This window comes from Lagopus muta, chromosome 1 (genome assembly GCF_023343835.1).
Source record: "Lagopus muta isolate bLagMut1 chromosome 1, bLagMut1 primary, whole genome shotgun sequence".
NCBI classification, from domain to species: domain Eukaryota; kingdom Metazoa; phylum Chordata; class Aves; order Galliformes; family Phasianidae; genus Lagopus; species Lagopus muta.
This window is the reverse complement of record NC_064433.1, coordinates 122,625,516-122,652,324: the sequence shown is the minus strand read 5'-3', so window position 1 is coordinate 122,652,324 and position 26,809 is coordinate 122,625,516. Positions and strand designations below refer to the sequence as shown.

The following is a 26,809-nucleotide window of genomic DNA, read 5'->3' as shown; positions in this document are numbered from 1 at the left end:
CAGACTGCCCCTCTGCTGCCATCTGTCACACGGCAACAACACGTAAGGGGATATTGGTGGGAAAGTTCAGCCTCTTACTGCCATACCACCAACTCTGCATCCGTCCCCGGCTCGCCCCGCCCCGCCCCGCCCCCCCGCTCCCGGCAGGACAGAGGCGGTCCCGCAGCACCGCTTATTTGACCCCGCGCCGGGGGGATTCGTTCTCTTTCTGTCCCGGCTGCAGGAGTGCTCGCTCGCCGTCACCTCCCCCCCTCTCCATCCCTTACGCTATGCCGAACATCGTGCTGTTCAGCGGCAGTTCCCACCACGACCTGTCCCAGCGAGTGGCCGACCGCCTGGGGCTGGAGCTGGGCAAGGTGGTCACCAAGAAGTTCAGCAACCAAGAGACCAGGTGTGTGGCGCGGTGGCGGCCGCTGGGGGCGCGCGGAGTCGCCTCTCCCCGCCCACGGCCCCGGAGCGCCGTCTTCTGAGCTCGGTCGCTGGAGCGTAGTATGGGTACGGTCGGGGGTTATGAGCAGTCTTGTGTTTGCGGGTCGTATCTAGCTCTCGTGTGACCTTTTCCTGAGCCCCGAAAGTGCACGGTGCAGTCGCTGTGTTGCCTTCATCTAGGCTTAGCTTCCTAGCGAGCGATGTGCTCTTGCTGCCGAGAAGGCTAATGGTATCCAGGGCTCTGTTAGGCAAAGTATTGCCAGTGGGTCAAGAGAGGTGATCATTCCATTCTACTCAACATTGCTGAGTGCTGGCTCCAGTTCCAGGCTCCCCAGTACGAGAAAGATGGTTGTATTGGTAGGAGCCCAATGAAGGGCCACCAGTGTGCTGGAGGCTGGAGTGCCTCACCTGGGAGGAGAGCTGGGGCTGTTCAGCCTGGAGGAGAGAAGACTCAGCTGTCTATTTTATCAAATTCTATAAACACCTGAATTGTTATTTGTAGGTGCATAGAGAGGGCACATGCTGCCCAGAGAGGCTGTTCAGACTCTTCCTTAGAAATCTCCAAGAGCCGAATCTCCAAGAGCTGTTTGGCCGTGGGCCTGGCGCCCTGCTGCTGGGGCAGGGACTGGAACAGATGAGTTCCAGAGTTCCCTTCCAACCTCTAATGTTGGCTGATTCTGTATGAGCCTACATTTTTACCTGCTTCTGAAACACCAGTTCCCGACTCTGGCTAGCCTCTGCGATTATTGTATGTTTATTTTCATCTGTTCTTGTTCTGAATTTCCCAAACAAATGTGTTTGCATTGCTTTCTGTGGAAGATTAATATATTGTGTTCTGAAATTGCTCTCACAAAGCTTTTTGTTCTGTTCAGTCTGTGTTTTTTTTGTTCTTAGTCAACATGCTCTTGTACTACTTATACCTACTGACAGTATTTTAAGCCCTCTTCGTCCACTATTTGCACCTCCTGATGTTTGCACCCTTGCTCTCTTCATTCCCGATTAAATGAAGTTTTAAATCTCAGATCTTTCCAACCCCATGATCGCTTTATTGCTTTTCGATCTCTTTTCTGAATGATTAAACTTAACTTGTGTTGTTCATTTGATTGCATGATTTTCATGCTAACTTATTATTTTGTTTGTTTGTTTCCTCTCCAAAGATTCTTATCTTTAGTTCTGCAGCTTGCTAAGTTTTACACAGAGATTCTTTGATTTACATTTTGTCCAAGGTAGAAACTTACCCCCAAAGTTTGCCTATCTAGTTTGATGCAAATGAAATAAATGCCAGGTATCAGGATAGAATAAACTCTCGTCTGCTGTTCTGCTTATTTTTCCTGGTGAGCAAAATTGGTCTCTGCCATCAAGTAGGTAGGTAGTGGTGGCTGCAAGATGTCAGTGGTTTGGCTAATCTGGCAATGCCAGTTTATTTTTCATGGGCAAGTAGGGACATATTGTGGTACAGATAAGAGGATGGAATCTAATCTAGCAATTATTTCTGGTTGCTTCTGTTGCAGCTTTGCTAAACAGACATGCATTTTTTTTGCTTTTTTTTCCCTTCTTCAAGAACTTAATGTCTTAATGCTTACACTCTGAAGTGTTTATTTTCTTGTTCAGCTTCATACTACTCAGATTCTGAAATGAAGCTCATGTTTCCCTTCAGCAAGTACATTTGTACCAACTATGTAAACTATACTGTTAATTTTGAGTGGGTAATCTTTTTAATTTTCTTGAGCAACTTATTCAGGATATTTGGTCTTTCAGTTTTGTAGACTGACTCTGAGAATTCCTGTACAATATATTTAAAATTAAACTGCAGCTAAAATGTATAAGATATTTATGCTGCAGTGTTCCTTTTCTTGTTTATCATACAGTCTCCTTAGTAAGTTTTCTTAGTGTGTATATAAGCAGAAATTTTTCTTCCCATATAAAAAATGGTTCTTTAAAAGGTAGTACTTGGAAATTTATGTGTAAGTTAATTGGCACTACAAAATACATTGCAGTATTGCAGAATAACGTAACCTGATATTTAAAAGACTTGGAAAACCTTAAGCCTTCCAATGGCTGTCGGGGCAGAACCTTGTGCAAATAAGTAAGCTGTGGCCTAAGGGTTAATTAACTTTTGCTTTATGTCAGATCTGCTAACAAGTTTCAGAGAAGATTCTCCTTTTGTTGAAAATCTCTTTTTTGCTGTTTGTTGCTTTATATTAAAAGTAAATCTGAATTATGTGTATCTTGATAAATGTGTGAAGTCATAGGCTTAAATACGTGCCACAGGGTCCAAACTGGAAGCATTTTACTTGAGAACTTCATGTAATCTGGCATGAAGAATGGAGTTCTTGGAAAGTGATATTAAAGATTTTTATATTATATTTTCGCTCAAAGATGCTCTGTGTCCCCATCCTCAGTAGATGCAAGTGATTTTGAAGAACTAAACCCTGAGGTTAGCCAAGGACAGGGCTGCTATTTCTATGGAAAGTGTAACTAAATTAACAGGTGCTTTATCAACTTCAGGAAAACTTAAAATTTTAAGTGCTTGTTGTAATTTATAGTGAGATTATGGCGTCTGTCAGTATGTCTGTTCTCATGTTCTTCAGTCATTCAATATTCCTACAGATTTGGAACTAAGAAATGTCATATCAGTGCTAGAAAAAGTGCTGGAAGTCACAGGTAGCATTGACAGATGTCCGTCATCCTCCAGATATTTTTTTTTTTTTTTCCTTTTTCTATCTAAACAACATGGAAATACTTTCCTTCATCTACCAGAGCAGCTAACCTTAACTGAAGCAGGAAGAAAACTCTTAAATGATATCTGATTGCGGAAGATGTTTCTTTTATTTATAGCTTGTACATTAAGCATGTGTGCAGGCCACTATGTCATCTTTGGAACATGGTTGGCACCACCCTCTCACTCACCCAGTAAAATGCTAGGACTGCAGTGGGAGCTTAGTTTGTCTTCTTCAAATCCCCACAAGGATCTGCCATCAGTGCAGTTTGGAAGGCTGGAGCAAGAGGGCAGGAATGAAACCCTTAAACAGGCACCACGTGAAACTGACAGATATATAATAGAAACACATAAAGCACACGTGCTGTTTTCACAAAATTGTCTCCAAAGATACTTAGAAGACACCTGATTGTAATAGATACGTAATTAAATGACACTGTATATCACTATGGAGAGATTGTGGAATCTCGTTTTGAGATATTTAAAACCTATGAGGATGGTTTCCTGTGCACCCTATTGTAGAGAACCTGCTTTAGCAAGAGGTGGGACTAGATGATTCCTGCCTACCCCAGCAGTTCTGTGGGTGTGATTCTGTATGTTTAGCTTTCTAAAAGCTATTTATTTTAACTCTTTATTTGAAGCACTTGTTATTCTCAAAATGGAGAAATTGGAGTCATAGATTACATCCTCTCACGCACTTCTCTCCCAGGGGAGGAGTTGCCTTCCATCCATTCCTATGAGTTTCTTAACTTTCAGGCTGAAGTCCTTGTCTCAGCAGGCTTAGGAAGAAGGGAACTGGAGTGAATTTGGAGGCTGCCTGTCTGCAGATTTCTTTGGCTGCTGGAGCTGGGTTATTTTTGAATCATCTGCTTAAAGTGTGTGTGGTTTGTGGTTCAACTTTTACAGAGGAGCATGTATTGGCTACAGAGAAACATTGCATACTGTATGAAAACAGCTCTGCTGTTGTTAAGAAGGTCATTTGTTTGTAAATTAATACATTTTAGTCCAAGTTACCTGTTTTAATCATGGAATTGAGGAGAAAGTAGCTGATGCTTCCTCAGTTAATTTTTACAAGAATAACCCTCTATTTCAAAATGGGATCATGAGATCGGTTTGTTACGTAATATAAATCAAGAACAAACCTGGAAACTTTATCAGTGCTACTTATCGTGGATGCACAATTCAAATGGCTGAGATTTTCTTTGCTTGAGAAGAGTCTGTGGCATTTTCTTCCCATTTTCCCCTTGATGTACTTCAACTCTTCTCTTGCAGTTACTGTATATATCTGGGATGCAACTTTGGTATTTTTCCCACTCTGATGTTTCTCTGGGCTCTAGTTATGGTGCAAGCAAGCTCAGTTGGTAGGATTTGGGGTATTGTGGGATGTGCATCTCTTCATACAGCCCAAGTACTTAGCAAATGATTCACACCTGGAGCTGTAACACTCTGCTTGGAGTAGCTGAGTTGGCTGGGTCCCTCACTCCTGGTTCTCACTATAGTGAGCACAGTGAGACTGGAGGAATATTTTTTTACTCATGTGGCTGGTTAGGGTAAGAATTATTTCCAGAATTGCATGTTTTGTATGTTTTGCTTACGTAGGAACTCAAGATACAGTTAATAAGCTAGTGTACTGTATTGCTAATAGCTCAGACTTACAAAAAGGCCTAAAACTCCTTGAGAGGTCCTGATTTGGACTTCTGCATTGTTGACTTTGTTGTATATTGTGTGCTTCTTATGGGGCCCAGACACATTTAATTAGGGGGGGAAAAAGAAAGAAAATTGCTTGGATTTTTTTTTTCTTTTTTTTTTTTTCCACCATTAGGACAGGGACAGTTGGAAATGAAAATCTAGTTGGAGATTGGCCTTGCAACTGTTTGTCACAGTGGGAGAGCCAAGAGCTGAAGAGATAATACAGGTGCCAGGAGGTGTGGAATATTTACAAACCTACAGTAAAAACGCCATGGTTCTTCTTTGCTTTCTGCTTTGATGTTCTGTTATTTAAATAATTGTGCGTAGTGCAGGGGATGGGAGTGAGCAGGAAGATTGCTGAAGAAACTGGGATTCCCCATCCCCTGCCCCAACTGGAATTTGAAAGCATCTGCAGCTTATATGATCTGATTATTTTTTTTTTTTTTCCCCCCAAAGGAAATTCCAACATCAAGGAATTTGGGATTTTTCCTGGAACCTCAGCTCAAGTGCTGTGAGGGAGCAAAATCTCACCATAGCCTGTCTCCAAACCAGCCAGACTGATATAACCCCTGTGCAACTCCACAGGGCTGTAGTTCCTTTCAGCACACTCTCAGCTGTGCTGTGCAGGACACAGCTGCGCTCAGCTGATCAAGCAGCTCTGCAGCTCTTCAGGAGCTGATGATTGGTGGAGGCAGATCTCATGAATCTGACATTTTTATTGTTTGATACTGATGCAAAATGATCTGTTCATTGTATAACATCATGACAGCTAAAATATTTACTCAATAAATTGGAGGTCTTGCATTAAAGACTTTGCTCTGCAAATTTGTTCACAAAGGTAAAGTTCACGCACACCCCTCTGCTCAGTGCTTCCTATTGGATGCTTTTTGATGACTTGCACATCCAGTACGTGGGTTTTTTCAGATTGCTTTTGAGGTATTGATTCCTCTAGCATGCTGTGTGAGGACTCTAGACGCTTAATTTTGGTGGTATCTGTTAGTTTCAAAAACGTCTGAAGTACAGAGCTCTCTTACTGGCACCTAAGTTGCTTGGCAAAACTTAATTATTACTAGTATTGCTAGAAAACTCATCTGCTGTTATATTTTCTTTTTAGGAAGTACACAGAACCCCTTAGCTGCATGATTTTGATTTTGGACTGAATCCTAGGTGTTGTCTGGTATTATTTACCCATTTAGTGTGGCTTCACATACTTACTTTCCCTGCAGTGTCTTTCTGAGTTATGATATACAAATTTAAAATTCCCAGTGCTATTAATTTAGTTGAGAATGCTCAGTCTGCTGTTATCCCAGTTTTGAATTTTGCTTTATGAATGTTTCAGCCATTTAAATGTTTTATATATAAGTCATTCTCAAAACTTATCCTTAACGTATGGTTAAAAGTCTGCCTAAGTTTCTGCTTGTTAAATTGAGCTCTGGAATCAGTCTTCATGAGATGAAAATGATTATCAACACTCAAACTTTATTTTCATTATGTCTTGTCTTGCGCTCATCTTTCCTGGCTAGCAGCGTGTGCTTGTGGATTCCATGCAACTGGATTGAGTAAACTTAGTTAACTTTGCTATTAATCTGGGTAGTTTTTACTTTAAAGCACTATTAGGTGATTTCAGGGCTTTTAATGTACAGGTTCTGTTTACTCTTCTTGAATGAAAAGTTTATGTAAACTGTTGCCAAATAGCTGAATTTGATTCAGTTGCATAAAACAAACAGAGCTTGTAATCTTGAGGCAATAGCTTGTTCTTGCGTCCTTCCTCTGTGCCCTGACTATGGGGAATTGTTTAAACAACAGCCCCAAGTGTATTGGCAGTTAATTAGGTCATGATACAGATAGCTGAAATGAAATCTAGTAGCAGTGCTAATATAATAACAAACATGAGGATGTCTGCTGTTAGCTTGTGGTCTTTAATAGAAATTTAAGATGCTTCATACAGTATTTGACGCTGTAGTTGATAGTGTCTTATTGTCTGCCTGTTCAGACCTGAGTGTTTAAGAATAAATAATAAAAAATCTTAAACAGTAGAGATAAGCAGCAGATGGCTGAGCCTAGGCAATAGCTCTCAATACCTGACTTTAAGAAGGTAGGCAGTGAGAGATATTAATCTGTTGTTTTCTAGTTGATTGGGAGGAGATTTGTGCAATAATAACATTGTTGTTCTCTGGCAGCTATAATTAGATCCCTCTTCAGTGCTATGTACAAGTATTAATTTAAACTTGATTTATTTTAATCTGTACATACCTTCTGTGTCCACAAGGAAATATATATTTTTATATATATATATATATATATATATATATATATATATATATATATATATATATATATATAAATATAGATACGTTTACATTTCTGTGTGCTGAATACGTATGTCTTTTTGACCTGAAAAACATAAGCAAAAAAAAATGCAGAAATGCATCAAGAGATGAAGTAGCAACGCTTTTATTTTCGAAGTTGTTTGCAAGATGAAAAAGTTATCCCAAACCCAAGGGCATTGGAAAGACAGTGGTTAATGGTAGTGTAAGAAGCATTACTTCAGGGCCATTGTATCAACCAGCTCTATGTTTATCTCAAAATATATTCCCTTCCCTTTTTGAAACTTGTTATTTCTTAGTGCACTGCTTAGAAATGACTGTTTTAAGGGAGTAAACATTTCAGTATGTTATAAATTCAGTGTTCTTTCTGTATATAATGAACGTTAAAATCATATATTTTTGCTTTTCATCAAAGCTAGTTCATATTACATAGTGCGTAGGAAATTACTGGCTACATCTTTTTCTGCACATATTAAAATTGTGTACTGCCATTCTTTGTCACTCCAGCGACATTCTTCCATAGAACTGGTAGTATTTTCTTTGTTGCTTTCTACTTAATCCTCCTTTGCAGTGGTTCCTAGGTTAACATCAAGAACAGGAGCATAACTTCATAGTCTTGAATTGAAACACCTGTCACAGAGCTTTTGCTATATGATGATGGCCTTCAAACCTATTCCAAAGGTTTAATATGTGACAGCACTTGCTTTAAGCAGTTTTGTGCAAGTGCCAAGTAATGGTATATATATATTTTTAATCCTCATCATAATAGCTGTAATCATCAATGGTGAGTAAAGCTGCATATGCAAGCTAATGGGTCGATGCTTTACTCATAGCTAAACTTCTGAGATGAGGAGGAATGACAGGTTTCTTAATTTTGTTTAATCTGGGAATTGGACCATGGTACTCCAACAGATCTGTTTAGCACAAGACTTCTAATTAAGGTTAACATCTTCTAGTCATGGGACTAGATGCTCTAGCTTCTGTCTGAACTTAAATTGTGTTGAATAAAAATCAAGCTAGAAAAATATGTAGGATTTCAGAAATATTTTTAATGTTTTTCTGCAAATAGAGCTATTGCTCAGAGCAAAAACAGTGTGTAACCACAAATTTAATCTCTCCACCTCGATGGGAGCCTCAAAAGATCGGAGAGGCTACCACTGAGCTATCTGAAGATGACGCTGTTTCTCACTGTCTCTATCCTCCTACTTATCTTTACTTGATGTTTTGTTTTCATTTGGCCATAAGAAACTGTGTTGGTAACATCCTTAAGCAAAAAGTTATTAAATTAATGAGATGGAGAGGTTCTTTTTATAAATTGTTTTGGGAATACAAGAACTGAGGACAAGGAGCCACTCATTCTCTCTTTAGTGATCTTGGTTGCCTTCTTCATGGTACCATAGGTAAAGTGAAAATGAAAACACATTGACTTGAATAAAAATTGAAAGCAGAAGAGTGCAGTGAGGCAGAGACTGAACAACAAGATGAGTGTCAGGGAAGTTGAAGAATAAAATGTAATTGGAGAGATAAATAGATTAAATTAGGAGAGAACCACTACTAATGCAAGGAGTCACAGGCAACAACTGGATGGATATGGCTAATAGGGTAAGCTCAAGTATGAGTGTGGATAGTGGAGCAGGCTCAAGTAGCCAGGAGGAAGATGGACCAGAAATTAGATTTAGAGTTAAGGTTGCAAAATAAAGCACCCAGGTCACATAGCTATGAAGGAAGGGTGCTTATGTATTACCTTCTGCATCTGCTTTATGACATTGTCTTTAATTGTGTGATCACATGTATTTTCCACAAGACTCAATCTTTCAGTGCTCAGCATGAAGCTGCACATTGCTCAATGAGGGGGAAAACAAAATAATAGCTGCTACTTAAATCAGCACAGTCTGTTTGCTGCAGTTGAATTTTATTCTATTTTGCACACCTTCAAAGGGACAGGCATTCCTCTCTGACAGGTACTTTGTGGCAGCTTTCAGAGTGTGACTAGTCATACAGCACTCAACTATCATGATGGTAATAAGTCATATGTTTGCATGTCATTAAGATGTTCTTAAGCAGTAAATTCCTTTGTGTTCTGCAGCTACAAAAAGCTAATAATCTTGTGCTTATGGTAGCATGGGTTTGAAAGATCTGATTGCCTCATTTTGGAATTCTGTCTGTATATTTTCTGGGTATTTTGCCTGGAATCAGAGGAAAATGCAGGTTAGTCTGCTACTTTTGTGAGTAATTTTTGGAGTAACAGGTGTAACATTCAGTATGGTTCAACAGTAGACTTCTCTTGATTTGTTCTAGAATGGAAAAATATCACATTCAACTGCTCTGCTTGAATTTTCCTGAAATCTATAGAAGAGTAAAGCAACTCCTTGATGCCAACATGAGTACATGAGCTCATGTAGAGCAAACAGAGCAACTGACAAGATGTGCTAAGATTTGAGTTGCATTCAGCTGTTGGTGAACAGGTTTTTGCTTAAACTTTTTTTTTTTCCTGTTTTAAATACCTTGCTTGGATCTGGTGGTGTGCCTTTTCACTTCTAACTTTTTAACTGATTTTTTTTTTTTTTTTCCCAAAGAGTTTGATACTTTCATCTTCTAAAATGCAGTGATTTCTTGAATTTACTCATGTGTTTACAAAAGAAAATAAAATTTTATTTTTAGGCTGAAGTAAATTTTAGTCTGGCTTCTATTGAAATAGACTTTGTATCAAGGGCAAAATTATCCAAACCAATGTTTTAAAGAAACAAAATCTTACTCTAAATGGCTGTAAACCTACAAATGTTTGTTAAAATAAAACTGTTTGTCTGCTCTTTAATAATGCTCTTCCTGTAATTCTAGTGATTAAACGGCCATCTTCTACTCTTTCAGTGTAGAGATTGGTGAAAGTGTGAGAGGAGAAGATGTGTATATTATCCAGAGTGGCTGTGGAGAAATAAATGACAACTTAATGGAATTGCTCATCATGATCAATGCTTGCAAGATTGCATCATCCTCCAGAGTCACTGCAGTAATTCCATGTTTTCCATATGCCAGGCAAGATAAGAAAGACAAGGTAGGTGAGAATTGTGTGATTTCTGAAGTGTTTTCTCAGCTTCTTCCTTTAGAACTTTGAGATTAAACATACTTTCATAAACATTTTAGAGTTTTATAAGGTGTTTTTCCTTTTGCTCTTCCTTTAATGTTCTACTGTGATAAGAAATTATATAATTTGCAAATGAATTAAGTGATACAATACATAAATTTTTTTCTTTATGTTTTCCTAAGTGATGAGGCCTTCAGTTTGAAAAAGTAGATTCATCCTATGTTTGTGATATTCCAGAGTATTCTGCTAGGAAATCTCACCTTTGGGACTGCTTTTTCTGCTTTTTTTCTAGTTTTCCCTTTTTCTTTTCTTTATATGAAGAGAGTACATGTAATTAGTACAGTTTTATAGAATTAAATCCTGAATTTGGAGTGCTGTGAGCATTTTGCAGGTAGTTTTTAACCTAAATGAAAGGAACTGATTTGTTCTACAATGCATAAGGATAATGAATAAAAACAATTACTTATGCTGTAAGGTAGATCTAAAAAGAAAGAAGTTTATACATAACAATTTGAAATAATTAATTTTAATTGATGAAGGCCAAAAATTGAGTAAAAACTCTGAAACACTTCTTCTTTTTCTCAGCCAGGTTGGATGAGGTCCTGGGCACCCTCACCTTGTGTTAGATATGGAGGTTGGCAGCCCTGTCTGTGGCAGGGGGTTGGAGCTTGGTGATCCTTGAGGTCTCTTTCAACCCAAGCCATTCTATGATTCCCTGAATTTGGTCTGCTGTAACTGATGAATAACGTACCAGTTAAGCCAAATTAGTAAGGCACTAACAAGTTTGATATAAAATAAAATTCACAAAGCATAAGAAACACTTAACCTTTTGTCTCCGTATGTATACAAAAAACCTGATGTTACGTGAACGTTACTTTCATCAAAACTCACTGGAAAAGAACTAACAAGTGTAAATCATTGTAATACTTGTCTTTTGAGAAAGTTTTCCTCGCTCATACTTTTATAAATGGACTGCCCCTTTTTGCTTTGTACACTGGGCAAAATCTGAAAGCTCTGTTACTTTCATTCAACTATTTAAAATGTAACAAGACTGACAATGCAGAAGATAAAAATACTTGCAGGTATTACAGAAGGCAGAATTCTCAGCCTCTAATGGAAAAGGTAAATGGAACAAAATTACTTTCTAGTATGTTTACACCGTAAGTGTAGGCTTTCTTATACAGCACTGATATTGTGCTTCCAAAAACTGAATTCAGGGGTTAGGTACAACCTCCCTGTTCTTCATATAGATCTTGTGGAACTTCATTTTGCTGTGTTCCTGTATTGATTAAAGCTCTCCCTTGACTAGGAGTGCAGAGGGATGAAATGTGTTTTGTGTTTTTTGTTTTTTAATCGAAAGAGCCTGGAAGGGAAACAAGCTCTTCTTCGAAAGGGAAGGAAGGTATCTTGGTATGGTTTTGTTTCCAAATTAGTACTCAAAGGTTCTCGTGTACCATCATAAAAGCTTCTATTTTAAGGGAAGGATGAGTATGTCCCAGCTTGTGTGCATCTAAGCAATAGCTTATTAGGGGTACCCAAAATTCATATGACAGGCTTTCAAGAGATGGTTAAACCACATGTATGGTGGTTCAGTATCTTTCTTTAGAACATACTATCTTTTGGAATACTACTGGAAGATGAGTAGCGTGGGAAAGTAAGGCACTAATAGAGATTTTGAGTATTATTTCAGACTGTTCTCTAGGCATCACTGTGTTCTCCTGCAGTTCTAGGCAAACTTTTTCTTTTTTTCCACTTTTTAACCTCTGTTTTGCAATTGAGAAAACATTTGTAATCTTTGGAAATTAACCTTGGTAGTTAACCTCCATGTTGCACAGTAAGCTATGATATAGATGTCGACATTAGGTAGCTTATTGACCATGAGATCCTTCCCCTTGCTGGTGGATTGCATCACATCACTTGGTCTTTGGTCTGTGTTTGGCCTGTGCTTTGAGCTTGAAGCATCAGTGAAGTGCTCACTGTTTTCTTACAGTGGTTATAAGTGGATTTTCTTCTCTCTGACCCAAGGTACTACTGTTACTTGTTTGAATGTGAGGTGAATCCCTATCATTGCTATCTGGATGCTGGCTTCAATTCATAAAGAACTAAATGGAATGAGTCCTTGCTGTTTGAAATACCACCTTATTCTTCATGGAATAAGATGACTGAAAACTATTGCAAGTCTTGATTTATTTATTTAACTAAAGGGCCTTGTAGTAAAGCATTGTATTCTGAGCAAGACCTGTGTAATTCATCGTGAGAATATTAGTATTAACCCTTGGACTAACTATATATGAGGTAGTTTGGCTGTCAACAGCAGTTCCAGTGGTCTGTGCCAGTTTTCATGCTTATGCAGCTAAAGAAACAGAGGTTTAAAAAAGGAGGAAAGAAAGAAAGGGAAAAGGATATTTTAAAAAACAAAACAAAAAAACCCACAAACTTGTCCAGAGTCCTAGAGAAGTTGATGAATTGATTTAGACATGATCAAGTGCTGTCATAAACTAGATTACATCTGATACACAAGCTAGCTACTTTAGTTCAGGTGCTTTGACCATGGTTGCATTTAGACATCCTCTAATTATGCTAACCTTCAAAGCCATGGGAAAAACATCTATATAGGATGCAGGATGCTTCAGAGATGCTTATAAGATGTTAGAAGTATAGCAACAGGTGAGTTTGGTGTTCTGCAGCTCACGTAACTTTGTTTTTTTGATTTGTAGAAGGGAGCCGTGGAGCGTTGGGTAGGTATCTTTTTTTTATTTTTTAAATCTAACTCTATATATTTCCATTAACATGGCCTTAAAGGGTGAAACTACTGGGTTACATTATATATAACTGGAAACGTTTTCAGTTTCACTTCTTGATTTCAGTTGTGTTTCACCTGGGCCATGATATTAATTCTGTGGAATTTGCTAATAGAGAAGTCCTAGCTTCTACTTAAAATTTACTTGGATGTTTAATGATGTCAATTTCTAAAGCTTCAAAGCTTACTTCATATCCAAAATATAAATTTAGGTAATAAATTAGTGAATGTTCAGTATCCATACATTTCACAACTGGCTTTCTTGGAAGTGAAAGTTCCAGTTATAAATCTTGGGATTTTCTTGGACTGTTGTTTTTGTTGGTTTTTTTTTTTTTGTTTGTTTGATTGTTTGTTTTTTGTTTGGCTTGCATGTGATGTATTTTGAGCAAGACAATGTAATAAGATGCTTAAAGGCAACAAAACATTAATCTTGACAGACTACTCCTACTTTCCTTTGCATAGATATTCTTGTGAGGGTGTTTTTATTAGCTTTGTGGATTCTTCCTCTGCCCCTGGTAATTTTAAAAATTGCAAATAACTTTGTAACACATTATAAAGGAAGTAATCATTTATATAACTGTCTCTATAAGTGAGTGGGAAATTTGCTTAGGAGCTAAAAACAGTGCTTTTTTTTTTTTTTTTTACAATTTAGTTTCTGTACATAATTTACTGTCGTTTCATGCTTATAATTCTGAAACTAATCTCAAACTGTATCAAAAATGAGACAACGAATATAGTGAATCTTCTTGTGTTCCTACTTTTCATCTGAAGCAAACATCACAAATTCTCCAAGATATAAAGGAAATCTTCAGTTCCCATCTACATTTGTTTCTGAATAATGAAGCCAGGTTATCTGAGGTTCTCATGAATATACTTCTTTTGATTTTAAAATAAACTTCAGTTTGGATCATTTTATAATAATTGCTTACCCAGAAAAAAGTTTTTTGGAACTTAAATTCTTTTGAACGTGTCATCAAATGTGTTAGTTTTCTTTATTTCTTAATGCACAATTTTGTGTAGAGGAAACTGTCAGATGGCCACACGCTTCATTTGTCTTAACCTCCTGTTAGCCCACCCTTGGAAAACAGGTTTTGATGTCTGGCTATCTTTCCCTCCAAGACCCTATGTCCAACGTGTAGGCAATCTGTGATGTGCATAACTACTAAATGAAGTTACCTAGTGGTAAAACTTCCAAGTTCTTCCTTCTGGAATTCAGCCTGCAAGGCCAGTAGCTGAAAGAAGTACCAGTTGGTAATGTATTCATTTGCACTTGGTGCAGGAAAGGTGGTTGTTACGGCTTTTATTTGTGCTGATGATACTTGTGGTATTGACACATGAGACAAGTGAAGTGGTAATCTCATTCAACAGAAGTGAACAAAAGAAATTCACTGTTCCACCCGAAGGTAGAAATGGCAAACTGTTTATGGGAATTTGCCTTGATCAGCTAGGCTGAAGCAGTTACTGGTTTCTACCAGAAGCAGTGGTCCTCTTTAGCTATCTTCCCTTCTGTTTTTGCTTCCTTATCTGGCTGCTATGGGTTCAGACAAGCAGCAATATGAAACACAGGGGAAGCTCATAGACTGGGAAGAAGGAAGGGATGGGATAAAGAGGGGGGCGGATTTCGGGTTTCAGCATTGTCTGTTAATCCACCTCATCAAACCATGCCTTCACAAGGAGCTGATAAGAGAATGTGTGGTGGTGGAGTCTAAGGAGTAGGTACTAAATCTTTGTTCTTGCACATGTTGCCAGGGATTTGAGTATCACAAATCCTAGCTTTGAAACGTCTGTTTGAGCTGCTAAGATGAACTGGGATGATCAGGAACATGAATGGCATGAACCAGAACACTTCTACTAATTGATAGAAATATTCAGAAAGTTTTGACCAGCTTGCACGTAACAGAACCCTTATAGAATTGATCTTAAATGAGGAGCAGCATAGTCCTCACTTACTAGAAAATTCATATTTGCTGCAGCTACAGTGGTTGCAAACTGTTATGCAAACCATATGCATATGAATTGCAGTGATCAAGGGAAGCTCAGCTGCCATTCACATCTTCAGTGTTTCTTAGACAAACCAAGTGGGGACAATATTTTTGTGCAACGCAGAATCAAAACTAGTGCCATTTTCTAAGTGAGAATTTTCTTGATGATAAACTTCAAACCATAAAGAATGAATGCAGTATCTTGGTCTCTTTTCTGGAAATACATTGTCATTCCATACATTAAAACATGGAAGTGCTGAGTTTGTATCTAAATTACCAAAAGTTCTGAGGAAAGTAGTGTCTCCTTGGTTTGACGTAGACAAAATAGCATCCATTTTTAAATAGCAGTAGTTCAGATTATTTTTGGTGATGCCTTTGAGCATCAGTGAAAGAAGAGCAGAGATACCTTGTAATTATGTCTGGAGGAGAATGGTGTTCCTGAGAGGTTAAATGATGCTATTTGATAAAGAAATGTAACGAGAGAAAATACCTTGCGATCAAAACCCAAAGTCTGATTGTGAGATGGCACCTCTAAATGGCAATTCTGTTTCAATGCTAATGGCATTAGTGCTAGATACCAGTCATATTTAAAGGCAGGTAAAAAGGAAAAAAAAAAAAAAAAAAGAGGTTTTGTTTAATGTTTCCATTACAGACAAAGCTGTCTAGGGCAACATAGCTAAAAAATCTGAAGGAACTTTAAAGTTGACAAAGACTGCAAGGAAAAAAAAAAAAAAAAAAAAAAAAAAGGTATCTTCCAGACATGATTTCCTTTTCTTTTCACATTACTGTTTGTTTTGCATCATTGTCAGCTTAAAAAAACCTCTTGGGTTTAATTTTGCTGATTATATTTTTGTTCTTCCTTTGCTCTTCTCACTTCCCTGTTTCTTTTTTTTTTTTTTTTTTTTTTTTTTTTCTTCTCTTTTTTAGTTCTTTTCTTCCATGCCTTCCCTTGCCCCTTTTGGTTGTTCTAGATTACTAATCACATCCAATAATTAAGCCTGCATTCACAAAAAAGAATAAATAAATAGGCAGGGGCTTGTTCCTCTGCCTACGTGGATCTCTTATAGGCTTTACTGTGTGTGTGATGAAGAAATGCTTGATACTAACGTTGTTTTAAAGTGCTTTTTTCCTCAAAAATTGGGTTTCCTCTCACTTTGTTCTTCATATTTGGTTACTTTTTATTATTCACTTTTTAAAGGGTGAAAAAGCCTGAGAGTTGGATATTTACGTATGGGTAGTGGCTTAGAGAAATTGAGGTTCTGTTTTTGTGCTATGGAAAAGCCAACTAAAAGTTTGAAATAAAGGAGCTGGTAAATCATATCTCCAATTCTGTTTGTTGGTAAAAATTAATAGGAGGCATTATTAGGCAGATTTTTTAAACTAGTTTAAAGCTCCTAAATGTTTTGCTGAGTTCAAAAATCCTAGTGGCATGAGTAGCTATTGACAGGCTAGTTTGGCTGAAGTTATGGAGCTCTTCATAGATTCCAGCTATTCTAAAGAAAAAGAGATAAATTAACTAATTATCTGACACCATGTATTCCGCCTAAATGCTTTTATAATGTAAATATTTGTGCTTTATTTCTCAGAGTCGTGCTCCAATCTCTGCAAAACTTGTTGCCAACATGCTGTCAGTTGCAGGGGCTGACCACATCATCACCATGGACCTGCATGCTTCTCAGATCCAGGTAACTATCTATCAGTCTTCCTAACTGTGAGTAGGTGGTCAAATGAATAAAGAGATGCAAGAAAATATTACTTCTGTTTATTTTTTTCCTAGTTCTGCTTTTTGAAGGAGACCAGCTTTTATCTTATGGGGTGATTTTGTGGGCATTTTGAATAGGTATTGGACGTTGGAGTCTTCAGTGGAATTTTTCAAGGCTAGTATAAGGGCTTCTAGAACATACAATGTCCTGTTATGGGAGGAGCTCTCTTAATCTCTCACTGGTTTTATCAGAGTGCACAATACAGTTTGGTTGGTACAACCAGGGGAACATTATTCACTTAAGAGAAGTGGAGATGGAGACTGGAAACTCCTTTGCTAGCTCTACTATTGAACCAGAAAATCACAAAACTGCTGCTCAGACACAGAGCAGACATTGTTTGTCATTCTGTCATGTAAAACTTTTTAAGTTAACTTTTGGGGGTTTTTTTTGTGTGTTTTTTGAGGAAATACTTTCTTTTCCTCCTTCTGGCGTTCTGTTTACTCAGAGCTTCAGTTATGCTAAGTGGTTGTCATGCAGATAAAAAGCAGTTTTAATTTGTGGTTCAGTATAGATTTGTTGTTTAAAAACTGCACAAAAAGACACGTTCCTTTCTTGCTGACCATTGCTAACTTAAATTCTCCATATTGAAATACTACTGTTTGTGTCAAGTAGTTGCAATTTATGGGAGTTAAATATTCCTCACTGGATTTTTTGAGAGCTTTTCATATGCATGAGTTTATGTAGGTGCCTAAAGGGAATCTTTTCTAATTTAATATTATTTGATAACAATTGTTCTTCATTTTCTGCTCTTGAATGAGATTTTTAGAGACATTACTATTTGTTGAACTTCCACTGAATTTGGTAGAAATGAGAGGGCAGAATTAGGCCACTGTAAAATACTAATTAAAACCTTGCTATACCTGAAATGCAAGGGCTTGATTCTTTTCCTGTGCCTTCATTCGAAGTAAGGTATAAATGTGTATTCATGAAACTCTTTTTCTTTTTGAACTAGGGTTTCTTTGACATTCCAGTAGATAACCTGTATGCAGAACCTGCAGTGCTGCAGTGGATTAAAGAAAACATTTTGGAGTGGAAAAACTGTATCATAGTCTCACCTGATGCAGGTGGTGCAAAAAGGTACTATACCAGACTGAGACTAAGTGATTAATGAATGTTAGTCTAGTCATCTTTTCGATCATATGACTTTTGCAAGATACAGAGTATATGTCTGGTGAATCTAATTGCATTGTGAAAACAGAATGACTACTTTTCCGATGTTTTTTCAAGCTTGAAAACATTCAGGAGTTTTCTGTACTCTAAAGAATTTTTTTTTTCTCTCTCTCCCTATATATGACCTTGTTTGCTGAATCCCTATGCAGGAGGGAAGATACTTTTCCTGCTGCTTGCTTGCTTTAGTCCAGTTGCTGCACCTATTCCTGCTTTATTCTGGAACTGCCTAAGTTTCCCTTCTCTTTTAAAGCCTATCTCCACTGTACCTGCTGGCATCTAGGTAAGCTCTTGCTTGGATCAAGTTTCTTTTTTTCTGTAAGTTATTGCAAGCCTATCTCCAAGTTGCATGTTGTGTATATTGGAAAAAGAAGATGACATTTTGGTTCAGCTGAGGTTGAAAATAGGAAAGCTAATTAATTGGGGTATTTCTTCATTTGCAGCATGTGTTACTCATTTAGGAGAACTGTTTTATTGTTTCCTAATCAGTAAAAACTAATGCAGAAATTGAGGAGCATGCTATCTGTGAGGTGATAACCATGTTTTGCTCTCAAGTTACTGGTCACAAGGCTGCTAGAAACTGAATGCGAATGAAGAGAAATAAGAATCCTGTAATCCCAAAAAGTTTGGAGTGTAATTTAGGGGAGATAATGAAACACTGCCACATTGTGATTCTAATTGAAGACTTTTTGTTGTCTGCAGTGTGCTCATGGTGTTCATATTCAGATAATTGGGAAGTGTGATTAGAACTGTAGAGCTATTCCTTTTTAGATTCTTCAAGTTAAAGATGTGAAGAATGTGAACTATAGAAAGCATTTTTTGTCAAAATACTCCAGTCAATTACATTTCTTTGTTACTATGTGAATATGGTTGTTTTCAAATGAAAATGCATACAATTTATTACAAAATAATCCACTAGTTAAAAATCAAGTCAGAAAACACTTTTTCTCATAGCAAATATTTTTATCAAATATTATTGCTATCACTTATTTTTATTTGTATTTTATGAAGTCGATGATAATTTATTTTTGCTACCTTACTGAAAGGTAACCAAGCAGCTGCTGCTGAAGCAGAGGAGGAATTTGCTCTCTGTAAATTCAAAGCTTCTCCCTCACATCATTTCATATGATGCCGAGAAGATGGTTGGGCATTTCCATTCAAAACATGTGGACCTTCAAAATAATTCTTAGGTTAATGAAAACTGAAGACAATTTTTTTTTCCACACTATTAAGTTTTAACTCAGAAGCATTAAAGAAATTTGCTTGTGCACTCATTTGAAATATCTTTTTTTCTTACTGTTTGCTTGTTTTTTGTTGCTTACTAAATTTTGTGGCTGAAATAAGGCATATGAATCTATTGATACCTCAGTGCCCCTGAATTAGTGAGACGTACTATGAAGTTACTGTATTATCCACACGCACAAATGTCCATGCGAGTTTGTAACAAAAAACTCCTTCATTTTTGAGTGGCAAAGAAACAAAACTGTTTTCTGTTGAAATGTGCACGTTACTAACCTTGCTAACAACAGTACCAAAATATTCTTCAAAAGACAGGCTGCAAGGCTGTGCTAGTGTGGGACAGCAGTGTTATTTATTCCTGTGTTTATTGCTATCTTGTCAAACCTGCTAACCCTGGTATATTGAAAGGTTTGAATAGAGCAGTTAGAAGTCTATAACAGAGTTTACTATAGGTAGTGTGTCTGGCCACCAGTGGTTTCCCTGAAGAGTTTAAAAGATCTTTGTCAATCCAATGTATTGCTAGAGAGGTGCTGGTGAAGTAAACTACTTGATTTGTAGAATCATAGAATGGCCTGGGTTGAAAAGGACAACTAGTTTCAACCCCCCTGCTATGTGCAGGGTCACCAACCAGCAGACCAGGCTGCCCAGAGCCACATCCAGCCTGGCCTTGAATGCCTCCAGAGATGGGGCATCCACAACCTCTCTGGGCAGCCTGTTCCAGTGTGTCACCACCCTCTGAGTGGAAAAATATCCTCCTAATATCTAACCTAAATCTCCTTTGTCTTAGTTGAAAACCATCCCCTGTTGTCCTATCACTAAATAGATTGCTTGTCATGTACTGCTGAAAGAATTACTAATCACAATCAACTGATTTATTTGCTGTTTACCTGTTTTTTTTTCCCCCATGAGTTTTGCTTCACATTCCAGCAAGGGTGTTATGAGTTAGGATGCTGAAGTGCTTATAATCAGAGCTATCTTAGACTACATATTGCAGCAACTTAATGAAAGCTTGTGAACACTGAAATGTTTTCAAAGTCAAACTGAATTTAGAAAATACTCATCTGGACTATATCTTAAGTCACTGGTTGAGTTTACTAACAGTGAATTAAGGGTGTTTCTAATATATCTCACCACTTGCAAAAATCTGTGCAGTTACTTAAAAGCAAGAAATCTTGCAAACTGTTTCAAGGCAAATAACTAAGTATGATTCTGTTCTTTTAAAATAATATTCTGAATGTACTGTATTTCTCCCTGTCATCTAGGGTTACTTCAATTGCTGACAGATTGAATGTGGAATTTGCTCTCATTCACAAGGAAAGAAAGAAGGCAAATGAAGTGGACAGAATGGTCTTGGTGGGTGATGTCAAAGACAGAGTAGCCATTCTTGTCGATGATATGGCTGATACATGTGGCACAATATGTCATGCAGCAGACAAGTAAGTATTATGAAATTATTCAGTGTCTCATGCTGTAACCTGCAGAGAGCAGATGAACACAGCTGCTACATACTTATAATTCAATCTGACCTCTGTGCAGTGAAGTCATTCTGATTCTTGACTCGTTGTCCTGTAATCAAGCTCTGTCCTTCTTTATAACATGGAAATAGGAAGACTTACAGAAATATGTGTGCTTGCAGCCTGGAAGGCCAACTGTATTCTGGGCTGCCTTAAAAAGGTGAGAAAGAGGTGATTGCGAGGCCTAACGTGGAGTACTGGGGCCCCTAGTACAGGAAGGATGTGGAGCTCTTGGAGCAGGTCCAGAAGAGGTGGATGATCAGATGATCAGAGGGCTGGAGAACCTCTCCTAAGAGGAGAGTGGAGGGAACTGGGATTATTTAGCTTGGAGAAAAGAAGGCTTCAGGAGTACTTCATTGTGGCCTTCCAGTACTTGAAGGGAGCAGATAAACAGCCACTCCCCCTCCTGTGGAATAGTGGGTGGAGAGTGATAGGACTGGGGGAATGGTCTTAAACTGAGACAGGAGAAGTTTAGGTTAGATATTAGGAGGAAGTTTTTCACACAGAGGGTGGTGACACACTGGAACAGGTTGCCCAAGGAGGCTGTGGATGCCCTGGAGGCATTCAAGGCCAGGCTGGATGTGGCTCTGGGCAGCCTGGTCTGGTAGTTGGTGACCCTGCATATAGCAGGGGGGTTGAAACTCAATGATCATTGTGGCCTTTCCATTTTTCTAATCTGGATTTGGATAGAGGGCAGAATAAAGAGAATGTTGTGGAAGGGATTTTAGCCATTTAGTGCATTTTTCAGTTTTGAGGCAAAAATGACAGAAAATGATCCTTTTCTTCACTAGATTTATATTTATAAAAAAAAACTTTTTTTTTCCTGATGTTGTGTAGATTTAATATTTTTGACAAGCATCTTCAATTTAAAGCACACTTATCCTTTTCATCCTAGGAGCTGAGAATACGTTTTCTCACTTTTTGTTTAGAAGGTAGTTGAAGATTGTTTTCATTTCCCCCCACCACTTCCCCTCCAGACTAAAGAACTTCTATTTCTGGAGTCTTTCTGAGATTTCTAGGTCTTTTCTCTTTGCTAATGCCCTCATGGTTCTCAGGTTGTCCAGTTGTTGAAGTGAAGTATGTGAAAGATTCACTATCTGGACTGAGTTCCTATTAATGCTCCTTTGGAAGTATTACTCTATGACTTTCAGACTGGCCTTACAATGGTATATTTAAGGGCATTAGTAAGTTGTATGTTTTTTCTGCAGAAGCTGGAATTACTGGCTGTGCTGAACTCTGTTACTGTTTGTAGCCTTAAACATTTCCTGTAGCTCTCACCCACCTAAAAAGAAGTCCCCAAAAAAATAATAATAAAAAAAAGAACTGCTAGTGCATGATAATCCTTACTGTTGTGGCTTCATGAAAACTCAAAAATGCATAACAGCTATTCTAGCTTCAAAGACATCTTGGCAAACTGGAGACATAGAAACAACTATAAGAACAGATGTTAGGCATTAAGAGGTGAGCAATATTAGACTGATGTGCTCCAGCTCTTCCACCTGTATCCCTGCATATGCTGCCAACTTAAGTTTTAGAGGTCATGGGCTGCATTCTGAATTTGGCCCAGAAGTCTGAGTTTGAAAATCTTTGCTTCAAAGATCTTGTCTTGATATAGTTGATATCAAAGGCCACACTCGTATGACTGTATGTAGTTGCATTTTGAAAGTGGGAAGGATAAAGCATGGGATGATTTTAAATGTCTGCTGCTGAACATTTACTGCAGCATTGCTTCTCTTGCATGTAATCCTTTATAAAGCTAACATTTCAGTTAAGATATGTGGAAATTTTCTTCCTGCCTGATATATTTGTAGATGCTATGAATATACAGAATAGACTTGCATTCAGAATAGGGCCATGTGATACTTCCTGCCTGAGTCATTTCAGTTCTGCTGAAGTAATAGAGTGAAGAAAGAGAAAAGAAAGGTCCTTTTTGAGTGATACTGTCTTATATGATGTTCTTGTCAGCAAGTAGTGATTTTCTTTAATGCCAAATCTAGATGGGATGTACATTATGATTAATCAAACTTGTTCATCAAAATACCTTAGACCTTTCTTTATCTTAGCACCATAGATGCATATCTAGCAGATGAACTAAGAAATTTGTTTCTAGATATAGCAGGTGAACTTGCTGAAGTGTTCGTATTGCCCTCCTAGTACACCCTCACTCTATTGTAGTGACCCTCCTTGTAGATTGCAACTACCAAATGTAGTGCAAGGAATGATCAGAATCCTTTGATTCTGATGAGTCATTCAAAATAAGATGTTTGTGTTCTTTCTTTCTCCAGTCTTTTTGTGCTCATGCTACAATTTGATAACATATCTACTGTTGATGGCTTCCATCTGTCTTGACTGCATTTGTAGTCTTTCATAGCTGTGAATGTCTGGAGGCAGAGAGGCCAATCAAAGCCAAATTAAGTGATTGTGACTCATTCACAAGTTTTTCTAGCTCTTCAGTCTGTGCAGGTTTTCTCCTGTGCTGTATCATTTTTCATTGTGCTTGGATCAGCAGCATGTCTTCCCACAAGCTTTGCAAGACACTAGGCTTTTAATCATTAAATACTTTTCTTCCTCAGTAGCTTTGTCCAAGCAGAATAGTTTGAATTACAAATTAAAGCAAAGGTGCACAATGATGGAGGCACAGAGTTGTGAATACCACTATCCAAACTTCAGTTCTTCCTGAGAGGAAAAGTTATGCTGGGAACTAGTTTTATGATCTGTTTGTGTGGTCGTAAGTACAGCACATTCATTTAGTATTACTGCTACTGATAAGAAGTTTGTTAATTAAATAAGGTTTTTAGCAGTTACTTTTGGTAAGACATAGTAGTCATATAAACTGAAAAAGTTCAAAGTTGTCAGAATTGTTTTGTAGATATTTTTATCTTCCTGTAGCTTTCAGAGGATTTTATGTGTAAAATTGCTCTTAATGTGGGCAATTTGTGAAATTTTAGCCTTATGAAGGTCTTACCTGTCTTCGTGTATAGCCATATATTTAAACATGCATTACAGCTTACTGCTTTGTATTCTGCAGGTTAGTATCTGCTGGAGCCACCAAAGTTTATGCTATTCTTACTCATGGAATCTTTTCTGGTCCTGCTATTTCTCGGATTAATAATGCAGCATTTGAGGCTGTTGTGGTAACTAATACAATCCCCCAGGAAGAGAAAATGAAACACTGCCCCAAAATTCAGGTACTCTGTTTTTGTCACTTGCTTAAGTGGATTTACCTTTTGTTATTCTCTGGTGCTAGAGTCTGTGCCTTTTGCTGAAAATAATAATCTCAAATACGCTGTGCAGCTTTGTTGTTTGCAGAACATTCTGCTAAATCATGCTAAAGAAAGAGTGACTGAGGTAGCATAATAAATTATTAACAATGTATGATACTGCAGCAGATAGATTATGCCTGGCTGAAAGAGTAGCAAATGTAAAATTAGCTGATTTCTTTTTTAAAACTATATTAATCGTATGAAGTCTGAATGCAGAAACACTAGTTTATTATGATAAAAAGCTTAGGCTTCTTCATTTTGTTTGAAAATACAGTATAGAAAATGTCCAAGATAAACTTAACATATGCTTGCTTTCAAAACCAAACTGAAAGTAAAAAGTTAGCTTACCTCAGTAACTTCTACATGAGGTTATTCTGGAAAGTTGTGTCCTATTTCTTAGTGCAGAGTGGAGGAAAGCCTAAAATAGTGCTTTTTAAATGTTACTCTGAATCCAGTAAAAAACACTTAATTTTTTACTTACTGGTGCAAGACAGGCATTTAAAAGGTGCATTTCCATTAAATCGTACTTGTGTAGACACTGCCATCTGATGGCTGGAACAGTTTCTGTTTGGCAGTGTCCCCTGTGCAACATTGAAGTCTTCAGCAGTATGCCTGTGTAGAAGGAAATCAGCATTTTTATCTTGTTTTATTTCTTGTTATTATTATTGTATTGTTATTTTCATGTAGGTTAATTACCTAGTGTTTTAATGTAATTTTCCTACGTAGAAGATGTAAGAGAATAGAATAGTAAATTGAATTTTTGTATACAGTTTCTCTATAAACTGTTGTTTATTGTTCTTGTTATCCTATAAGAAATCGTCATCTTTACTTTTATGTATTTCTTTCTTTCAGTTTATTGACATTTCCATGATCCTGGCTGAGGCCATTCGAAGAACACATAATGGTGAATCTGTATCTTACCTGTTCAGTCATGTCCCCTTGTAACTGCTGGAGGTTACATCACAGCTTTTTGAAGTCCTGTCAACTAGCGCTGTTGTTTTTAGCAATGCATCTCAAACACAAGAAATCAGTATACTTGTAAAATTCCAGAGCTTGTATGTTTAATTATTATATATGTCTTGTAATTAGCATTTTTTTGTTGTAAATGGACAATAAATCTGTCTTGCAGAAACTTTCTGTGGATTCCCTGGAGAGTTTGGGAAATTTCTGTGTTCTTTTATATACTCCTCACTTTCTACTGAGCTGCTGCTTCAGATCTTTTTTTATATACAGAGCTACTGAATGTCTGTTCACAGAACTGAATGAAATTTATGCACAAGTTTGTCTGCGTTAAGCTAAGTGGTGCAGGGTTGGACATCTTGCATCTATTAATCTTTCAGGCAAGCAGATGGTGACTTTTGTTTAACAGCCATGATAGGCTGCTATTTTGTAAGCCATAAGAGTTTAAACTTCCTTTTAATTTTAAGGAACTGTTGACACATCATAGTATTAACTGTTTCATACATTTTTTTGTTCCTTTTCCACATGATATATAGGGCTGCTGTTTTCTTTTGTAAAGCTCTCAGTGTTTCATTGCATTAAATCATTTTGTTAATGTCTATTTTGTGTGGTTACTGTCTTTGTCGGATTTATGCTTCGATACCCTAGGATGATTTATTTCTTGTATTTCAATAATAAGGACCAATCTTTAATCATGAGCAGTTTCGTTTGAGTTTTTTTTTTTTTCCTGTAGTTTTTAATATTCCTTGAGTCCATACAAGCCATTTCATGGCTGTTTTCCTGTTAGTATTGTAAAGCTTCATTATGCACAGTCCAAACAGTAAACTTAAATACACTTACATTCATGAACATCAGTTTCTACCCACATTTACTTCATGAAAAGGAATCTGAAATACTGGTCTTAAACTGCATGGTCAATAGAGCTTCAATTTACTATCATGAAGTACTGCAGTACTTAACTCTGCAGTCAGTGCATTATGGTAGATGAGGCAGTCTTTTATCCTTTAGCATTAGAGAATTAAAGTTGTTATGAAAACAGTTTTGTCTCTCTTTTAAGTTATTGCAACCTACGGTTAAGTAGTGGTAATGCAGACAGTAATGGATTATGGGGAGAAAATATATCTGACATTCTACTTCTGGGTCTACAAATTTTCTATGGGGCATTTTCAGCCTTCCTGCTAGGTTGTAAGAGTTGGTGTGTGTTGAGGTACTGTCCCTGCACCTAGGTAATGGGAAAAGTTGATTTTCCACCTGGAATTGCAATTGTTGAATGGAAGAGCATAAGACAGGATGAAATAAGGCTACCTTACTTATTTTAGGGTGCATTTAGTGACGTGGTGTTGTACTATGAAGTGGATTTTTCCTGTAAGACAGTCTCAAGACAGACAGTATTTTCTTCCCCTAAGAAAGTTTCTGGGGAAAGAAAATAATTAAAAGGACAATAAAGACTGTTTCTTCTGTGTGTTCTCTATTCTATGAATCAAACATACTACTTTTAGTAATGAATACAGAAATGTGTGTATAAGATACTGTGATGGGAATTCAATTCTCATGAGCTCATTTTTTTAAAAAGTACTTCATAATACAATGAAAATTAGATTATTCTGACTAGTAAAACAGTTCTTAAATGTAAGATTATTTTTCCTACCATCTTGAAAATATTACCTTGCAGTTAAATTTTTCAGTTGAAGTCTATGGCTGTGTAATTATACCAGAAATGTAGAGCTTATGCATAGCGATAAGGTCTACAATATACTTAGTATGTGATGTCAGTTGCACTTCCTAAAAATCACATATGTTTATGCTGAATTGTCTGCCCTTACTGTGCACCGGTATTGTAAACAATAACATTAAAATTACTTAAATCACTTGTCC

At 37.3% G+C, this 26,809-nt stretch overlaps 1 protein-coding gene across 2 annotated transcripts; it reads left to right on the top strand.

The window, feature by feature from the left end:
- Positions 1 to 195: 195 nt before the first annotated feature.
- PRPS2 (phosphoribosyl pyrophosphate synthetase 2) lies at positions 196 to 26,802 on the top strand. Of its 2 annotated transcripts, XM_048931345.1 has the most exons (8): positions 196 to 391; positions 10,033 to 10,216; positions 12,964 to 12,984; positions 16,615 to 16,713; positions 17,744 to 17,868; positions 20,460 to 20,633; positions 23,740 to 23,899; positions 24,827 to 26,802. In XM_048931345.1, exons 1-8 carry the CDS (start codon positions 270 to 272, stop codon positions 24,917 to 24,919), a joined length of 978 nt encoding a protein of 325 aa, XP_048787302.1. In that variant the 5' UTR covers positions 196 to 269; the 3' UTR covers positions 24,920 to 26,802. The 2 variants fall into 2 exon arrangements, with proteins under 2 accessions (XP_048787302.1, XP_048787312.1); XM_048931355.1 differs by lacking the exon at positions 12,964 to 12,984.
- The last annotated feature ends 7 nt before the right edge of the window (positions 26,803 to 26,809 follow it).